The 8,782-nt window shown below is 34.8% G+C and overlaps 1 protein-coding gene across 1 annotated transcript; it reads left to right on the top strand.

Annotated features, from left to right (window-relative positions):
• The first annotated feature begins 4,653 nt into the window (after positions 1 to 4,653).
• Positions 4,654 to 8,136, top strand: TEX12 (testis expressed 12). Its single transcript, XM_011365392.1, has 4 exons — positions 4,654 to 4,716; positions 5,496 to 5,607; positions 5,696 to 5,747; positions 7,902 to 8,136. Exons 1-4 carry the CDS (start codon positions 4,654 to 4,656, stop codon positions 8,044 to 8,046), a joined length of 372 nt encoding a protein of 123 aa, XP_011363694.1. The 3' UTR covers positions 8,047 to 8,136.
• The last annotated feature ends 646 nt before the right edge of the window (positions 8,137 to 8,782 follow it).

The raw sequence follows: 8,782 nt of genomic DNA, 5'->3' as shown, positions 1-8,782 counted from the left end.
GAGGAAGAAGGTTTGAGGGAGGAGACTGTTCTGACACGCCTTGGACCCGCCTTCAAACATGGGCTCTTTGGGAAACAGAACTTGAAATGAATTGTCAGAGAATATAGGTATTTTTTAAACGTAAAATCACGATTTTAATGAAATCATTTCTAATGTAAAAGCTGGAGTTCTGACCATGCAAAGTTTGTACCACTTTCAGAAGTAGATTCCAGCAACTTAAAAAAAAAAAAAAAAAAGAAGGAGACACCTGCTTGGTCAATTAGAAGCATCTTTCTCACATTAACCTTTTTGAGACTTTCCGCTCACACTTGAGCACAAAACTTTCTTATTCAACAATGCTTAATAATTAGCGCTATTAGAATAATTCCTAATCATAACACCTAAAATGCTTGTAAAACTTTTTAAAAGTAGAGTATAAATCTCACAGCCTTGAAAATAATTAGCAGAAACCAAGTTTCTTAGGTAAGTTTCTCTTGAACATGTGCTAAATTGTATTATCTTGCTAGCAAGGGAATTAGCAAGGAGATGTTTTGCTTTTGCTTTTTTGCCAGTACAGAGACTGTACTGGAAACAGAGAGGTTCTAGAGTCAGGAAACAAAATGCTTACTTAAGCAGCCAGTTGATTTTTTTTTTTTAACAAGATACTATTTTCATTTAATTAGGTCATAAAAATGTCATGTGTCTACAGTAGTGGTTACAAAGGCAGTCAATAGTAGAATAGTTGAAAGTGCTTGGTGTGGTGGCTATCAGAAGAAAAAAAATAGCACATTTAAGAAGTATATGATAAGAATACACACGATTGAAATTGAAAGAACAAGTTTTCCTCTAGTTGTAGTGTCTAATTGGGCCAATTAACGTGAAAGCATGAAGTGGAGTCGTACAGTGATCAGTAGCAGAGCACCAAAGAATGTAATTTTAAATGCTTATTGCCAATTACTTTTCTCCAGCTATAAAGATGTAGAATGGATAATTTAACTCATTTCTTAAATTTGGAACAAACATTTTTTTCCTTTGATATAGAGCAACCCAAATGTCTCCATGTCCTGCCTACTTCTTAGGGGTTTTTTGGTGAAGATTAAATGAGATGATGATAAACTTTTGAATATTTTAAAAAACTGGACATCTGTAACTATTCACGCCTTTTCACTTATTCTTACTCATTTAGCTTATACATTGGAGATAAGATTTTTAAAATAGGCTAAAATGTCCATAATGCTCTCTTAATCTGATATAAACATTTATGTAGTAGGTGGAATCATTTTCCCTCGAAATATTTTAAGAACTATTTACTACCTGTTTAGAAATCATACAATGTGAAGGCTGAGTGAGGAAATTGGATCAATATTTCCCACACTTTTGGATTTAATGGACCATAAAATTAATTACAATAATAATAATAAAGAAGAGATAAACACTAAGTGAACAATTTTATATTTCATTAAGAACATTAAAAACTTAAAAAGTCTTTATATCTTTATTTCATGAAAGTACTCTTTGACACCAAAAAAAATAGGAAGGACAAAGTATCAGAATAAATGACAATTCTTTAAAAATGCTTAATGACATTTTCATTTTTTCCCCTCATTTTACCATAGATGGGGACAATCTCAACACACATTGTTATCAAGCCTCAGACAATGACTGGGATCCTTTATAGACTGTCAGTAACTGCACAATTATCTAGCCTAGTTTTATTAAGTGACTGATATTTCACAATATTAGCAAATTAAGTTATACAAATTAAATACTAGTTTTCTAGGAACTTATTTAAAACAATTGATATTTTTTTCACAAACAGCTAATAAACATATACACAATATTTACAAATCATTATGACAACTACCATTTAATAAGCCAAAGGGGAAAACATTAAATTCTATATGTTAAATATAATTTGCTAAGATGTGTAAACCATAAACAAAAGTTTAGTAGGTATCCCGTCACCAAAAAGAATTTATACGGGAAAAACAAAGGATCAGAAGTCAAAATATGCAGCCCTGGTGAGTGACCTGGAGCTTCACGCCTGATAAAAATGGAAGAGATACTTTAGGGAGGGAAGAGCAAGGGGGAGGGGCTGTTATAATCATAGAGCTCTATTATAAACAGAATTCTTCCTGTAGAGCTTTTCGAGGACATAGGGTGTGAAAATTCCTCCTATAGGATCTCCCTTTTCCAGTCTAGATTAAGGTCTCTATCGTAATATTTGTCAGGTATAAATAAGATTGTGTAATTGTAATTTATGGGCGGGAGAGAGGTGGTGGTGGTGGAATTCACTGACCTTTGTTTTATGAGCTGATATCCTTTTTTTTTTTTTTCCACATCAGCTAAATAGGCCTAAGTTTAGAATATCTATCTTTGAAATTACAGGTCAAAGTCATCACATTAAAGCACCCAATGAGGCTAAGCTTCAAGTACGTGGATGATACGTGTTATAAAATATTTTTTGAAAGCTGCTAATTAAGTTGACCAAACGTACTGACACATCGACAAAGTAATTTTCTAAAAGGGTGTGAACAGAAAAAAAGAGGAGGCCCTGATCTAGATGTCTTGCTTGCAGGCCAGGGTAACTCAAATATAAACCCTTCTTTCACACAAACCATCTGGAATAGGATGAAAGTTTACTTGAAAAGTGGTGGTGGGTGTACTATTTTGGGTTCCTTTACTGAGATTCCAAGAGGCTGAGCTGAGGCACGGTCTGGCCTTGCTCTGGCAATTCTTCCACGTTCTTTCCAGAGAGACCAGTCTTAGATTTTCCCCTTCTTCTCCAAACACACACTGGGAGGCGGGCAGAGATTTTGGTTTCACCGACATTCCAAGTCGAAGGGAAGAGTGGGAAAGAAGTGGACTCCAGACTCGACTCAGTATGGGGTCTGTGAGGCTGCGTGGGCCCCGTCACGTGACTTGTGCCTGCGCGTGCGTGTGCGCGTGCGTGTGTGCGCGCGCTGATTGCTGGGAACGTCGTGCGTCTCTCGCCTCCCACTCCGCCCACGGAGGCTGCGCAGTCGAATTCGCTCAGCGTCTTTATTCCCGCGCTTTCGCTGACGAGGAAGGTCCTGACAACACCAAGAAGTAGTTTGGTCTTGGGGTCGGGATGGAGGGGTGACTGCCTGTGAGAGTGTGAAAGAAGGCAGTGAGGGAGAATGGACTGTTTTTCTCGGGGTTTCTAGTGGGACGGAACCGCAAGTAGGGAGGAAAGAGCGGGGCGGGAAGTGAGAAACAAGGTAGGTGAAATGGCTTGAGGGCCTGAGGTGGTGTTGAGGAGAAAGAGACAACTAGAAGAGAAAAGTTGTATAAGGCAAAGGAGTAGTGCTTGGTTATGACCAAGTCACCAAGGCCTTAGATTGTGTAGCTAGAGTCAATGCCTGTGAATGGTGTTTGTCACAGGACAAGGCTCAGTCTCCTGACCAGGCCTGGATTCATCTGACGCCCTGAGTTGTGACAGAAAAATTATTTTTTACAGAAACAGAATTACCTAATTATAAAAGTTATAATTTGACATATGTTCCCATGTAGTTAGTTTGAGAAAGGAGAGAAGAGATGGAAGAGAAAAGAGAAAGGAAAGGGGAGAAGAGAACAACTTTCATGTTGGCTTCTCTGCAACATTTTCAAACGTCCCAAGGCAAAGCGAGCACGACAGTGCATGTGTAATATTTTCTACATATCACTATTATGGCACTTAAACTTACGTACTAGAAAGGTACTGACCGAAATGTAGAGAAGCATTATACAGCATTTACTAAACAAAAGTCTTTATTTGTTGCTGCTGTTTTCTTTCATATATATATAAAACATGTGACTAATCAAACATTCATTGAAGTTATCCCGGTCAGCATAGTTTCTCAAAAAAACAAAAAAAACAAAAAAAAACGAGCTAAGTAAATCAATAACTTGAGTGTAGACAGGGCTCCCCATCTCTTAAGATGTAGAGACTTTACCATTCTAGGTTTCAACATTCTTTAAACTTAATTTTTCAGACTCAAGGAAATTATCTTCAGAATTTATGGGAAAGTAAAAGTAAAATTTGATGCTACATGAAAGTAAGATAGAACAGTGAAAATAACCTCAGGCTAGAAGAGATCTTAGTTCTAGTCTGGCCTAGTTTTATTTGTTTGAACTTGGTCAGCTATCTCTGTTCCTGTTTTCATGTCTATAAAAAATGAAATTGACTTAAATGAACAATAAATCTATTTCAACGTTAAGATATTGTGGAAGTAGAAGAATCTTAAATGAATCCTGAAACAAATCAGAAGTGCCAAAGAGACTAGTTTGGCTAACTATACATAGAGGGGTAGATGAAAACATGGGACTGGTAGATTGGCCCCAGGTGATGCAGGACTTTGGATGGAATTTGAATTTATTCTGGAGCAATGAATAGTCAAAGGAAAGTTTTTGGTATAAGGGAATGCAGTAATTAAACTTTTGAAAGGTTAAGGGAATATAATAACCAGAGGTTTGAAAGACTGACCAAATAGTGGTTCATAGGATGAAATAGAGAAGGGAGAAATTGGGTAATTTAGATAAGTGACAGATAATGAGAGCCGAAATTTAAAATGGCAGTAGAAGTGGAAAGAGAAGGTTTTAAGAGATCTGTAGCATGGTGTTTGTACTTAAATTTGGCATTGCTCTAAAATTTGCAGCTCTTGCCTCCAGAATATGATGGCAAATCACCTTATAAAACCTGATACTAGAAATTACAAGAGACCAAGAGAGTTGGAGGTAATCTATATGCTCCCGGAGCCTTAATCTTTTGTTTTATTTTATATACTTCTCAAATTTATTCCATTTGAAAAAGTTCTGTTGATAAATGGAATTTAAATTTTCGTATTTCCAGAGCTGGATTGTCGCAACTGGATCTATGTTGACTCCCGCAGCTTTTTTACTAAGTATATGGGAAAGCCTCCAAGAAAGATTTCTTGGAAGATTTCTTTGGGGTAATTTGTGATCTAGAGAAAAGATATCAAAAGCCATTATAATATCTAGGTCTTTAAATAATTATTTTGAAATAATAAGTAGGATACCTAGGTACTGGAGTTGCTGACATTTTAAAAGAAGAACACTGTATCCTGCCCTTCACTACTATCCCCACCAATTGGTCTGTTTGCATTCGAGACATTGTTTGATCCCTTAAAGATTATGCTGTCTTGCAAAATTTTTCAAGCATTTGGCTATTGTCTAAATGAAAGTTTTGCTATATTGCTATGGAAACATGTACTGGTTCAAGATACAGATAAGTTTTTTTTTCCATCGGGAGGTTAATACCGTATTCAAAGGCCAATTTAAAAAGTCTGAATAAAATTTAGTATATTGAACAAGGTGCTTGTTGGGACTAAAAGTTTCCGTGGTAAGAAAATTTCCAATGACAGATCAGGACAAAAGCATATAATTTCTAGCATGTTTGCTTTTTTCTGAAAGATTTTTTTTTTTTTTTAATGGAATGTGTATGTCCTAAGGATCTTGTTGACCATTTACCTATTTTCTTTACTTTCTTCTGTTAGCCTCAAATGCCAGATAGTCCACAAGTGTCCTCTCTTGGAAAATCAGATTCCTCTTTCTCTGAAAGCTCTGTGCTATTTTATAAAGATGAAGCCCTGGGGAAAGATTTGAATGGTGATGTATAAAATACTTATATTTCTATACATTTTATAATATAGAAGATTTATTATATTTCATAACAGCTCTGATTTTTTTTTCATAGATATGAGCAAGGAAATTACTCTTATGTTGTCTACATATGCAAAGATCTTAAGGCAAGTACCTATAGTATATTTTCTTGAGTCTTTATTTTAGAAATAGAAGTTTCCTCCTGGAAATTCCATAATGGGAACTTCAGTTCAGTGGCTATGGAACCTATCTAGTAGTTATAATTTCAGAGTTTTTTATTCTACCTCAATTTCTTATAATAGACTAATTGGTTATTTTCAAGGAATAGCCCCAACTTTAGCAAAAACCTTTTGTTTTTGCTATTACCAGAACTAATAATAGACTGGATATATTTTGGTCTCCAATTAGATAATATAACATTTAAAATTTTATGCAGAAACCTCTTTGAGAAAAGTACCATTTGGTACTTTTAATTAATAACAATGATATTAAAGATAAGACAAATATATTTATGAAATATTTAAATATTTTATATTTGAAGGCTGAATTTAAATATTTTATTGGCCTGACATCATGTTTTATAAGATGTTTTTAAAAATTACTGGACAGTCATTGTATTTGAATAATGGTTTGTGTGGCTGTTAAAATAATGTGTAGTCATGAGTGATGTAATGATGTTTCAGTCAACAACAGACTGCATATACAGTGGTGGTCTCATAAGATTATAATGAAGCTAAATTTTCTATATGAAATGGAAAGATTTGTGGTTCAGGAGGAAGTTTTTTTTTCTATGATGGGAGCAGTATCTGTGAGACTTGGTAATAGATTCTTTCTTACTCCCAGTACCTCAATTTTGAGTGCACTGATTATATCCTAGTTGGTCATCCACTTATCTGTTTCAGCACAGAGGAGCTGGTTCCCCGAGCATTACATATTCGGAGGGTGCTACAGCCCTCCCAGATCTAGGTTGATGGTCTTCAGAGTACTTTGCTATAAATTCTTTGTTAAGGACCTAATATCCTGTACAAGGACACAGTTCTGCAGGAGCTACCTTAACAAGTATTAAGTGCCACTGCAACTTCAGTAAAATCTTTCTGTGGTAGTGTGGAGCCAGCCTGTCCTTGTACTTTGGAAATATTTTCAGGTTGTAATGATGTAAAGCATAGATAAACTTGATCTCGTCCATCAGTTTAATGCTAAAGAGAGCCCTTTGTGCCAGATAAAGTCAATGGAACCAAAAACAAATTTCCAAAGTCAAAATATTGAGTCCTCAGTTCTATACCCTCTTTGTGTTAAATACTCCCTCCCCCCCCCATTTTTTAATGAATACCACAAAGTTCATTAATATGACCACTGCTCCATCATGCATTAGCCAAACCATATTGCCATGACAATCCCCTGTGTTTCTTTTTCTCTTCATTTTGATTTCTTCTTCCTACTGTTCCTCAGGCCACATTTTGCTCCCTCCTGACAGTCACTGTTATGGTAACTTATACTTTACTCAGCCAGTTCCTTTCAGTATTTCTAGTCAATCCAGCCCACATTCTGTCCTGTTCATGGAACAGCATTGGCAGCTTCAATGTTCTATTTCTGACCCTGTCAGAAGGAAGTGGGGGAGGGCTTATGGAGCAGTGTTTATATGAAGTATACAGTAGTGTACAGTAATGTCTTAGGTCTTCACATTCACTCAGCACTCACTCACCCAGAGCAACTTTCAGACCTGCAAGCTCCATTTATGGTAAGCACCCTATACAGGTGTACCATTTTTTAATCTTTTATATTGTATTTTTACTGTGTTTATGTACCTTTTCTATGTTTATATAAATAAATACTTAGCTTTGTGTTACAATCGTCTGTAGTATTCAGTACAGTAGTATGCTGTACAGGTTTGTAGCCTAGGAACAATAGACTATACCATATAGCCTAGGTGTATAGTAGACTATACCATCTAGGTTTGTGTAAGTGCACTTTGTGATGTTTGCACAATGACAAAATTGCCTGATGACACATTTCTCTAAACAAATCCCCATTGTTAAGCAAAGTACGACTGTAGATGGTTTAATATTAGAATTATAACGTATATGATACATATTATGCTGTGTCAGCAGACTGAGTAGTTAAAAATATTTGTGGGGCTAATTTAACTTTTACTGAAGAGTGTAAATTACTGAAGCTTTCCAATGTACAAAACTATTTAAATGAAATAGCTAACAACTATAGAATAATAAAGATATCATTATGATAGTGTGTTTAGACATTATAACTGTTTAGTTTAACATAAAACTTTTTTTCTTCATTAGTGAGAGAGCAGCAGTGGATGCATCTTATATTGATGAGATTGATGGACTCTTCAAAGAAGCCAATACAATTGAAAACTTTCTAATACAAAAAAGAGAGCTTCTGAAACAGAGGTTTACAGTGATTGCAAACACACTGCACAGATAAAATCGTGTACTTAAAATAAGCTGAGAATTTAAATCCATTATTGTTGTAGTGAAAGAATGACATTGATACTCTGAAAGCTTTCTAGTTATTAAAGAAAATGTATACTTTAAACATAGAAGGGGAAACTTTGCCAATTTCTTTTCTAGATTTATAAGGTGCTTTAAACTGGAATTAATATGAAGTATGTAGCTTTTCTTTTGAGAGTCAGATATTTGGCATATTTTATAAAAGTGTAAATTATTTAAATTATATATGGATTCTTTTTTTTTCTTAAACCTCCTTGCCTTTCTTCAACTTCTAAAAGAGGATTCAATGAGTTAATTTGATAATGTTTAACAATACTGAACTTTTTCTTTTAGAATATTTTGTTTAAATAGCAGATAGCTTTGGAAATTGTTTTAAAATGTTTTTGGTGATCAGTATCATAAAAAAATTAAAACTTAAAGGTGATTTGCCTAGTTTCTCAATATGTAATAAACTCTAACTCTGCTGTTGCTATTTAATATTACCGTTTGATTATTTTCACTATTATACTTGGCTAATAAAAGTTCTTCATTTAGAATTATTTTCTTGTGGTAAAAGTGGTAAAATAAAAACCAGAAATTACTAACCAGAACTTTATATGAGTTGGCTTTTTTTATACAACCATATCAATGGTGCAGTTAAAGAATTGTACTTAGAAGCTTTAGCAGCCGTTGTAGTATGAGATAAATATTAGTGGTCCAGAAGTAAAGAG

Source organism: Pteropus vampyrus, unplaced genomic scaffold, assembly GCF_000151845.1.
Source record: "Pteropus vampyrus isolate Shadow unplaced genomic scaffold, Pvam_2.0 Scaffold110, whole genome shotgun sequence".
Classification (NCBI taxonomy): Eukaryota; Metazoa; Chordata; class Mammalia; order Chiroptera; family Pteropodidae; genus Pteropus; species Pteropus vampyrus.
This window is presented reverse-complemented; position numbering and strand designations above follow the sequence as displayed.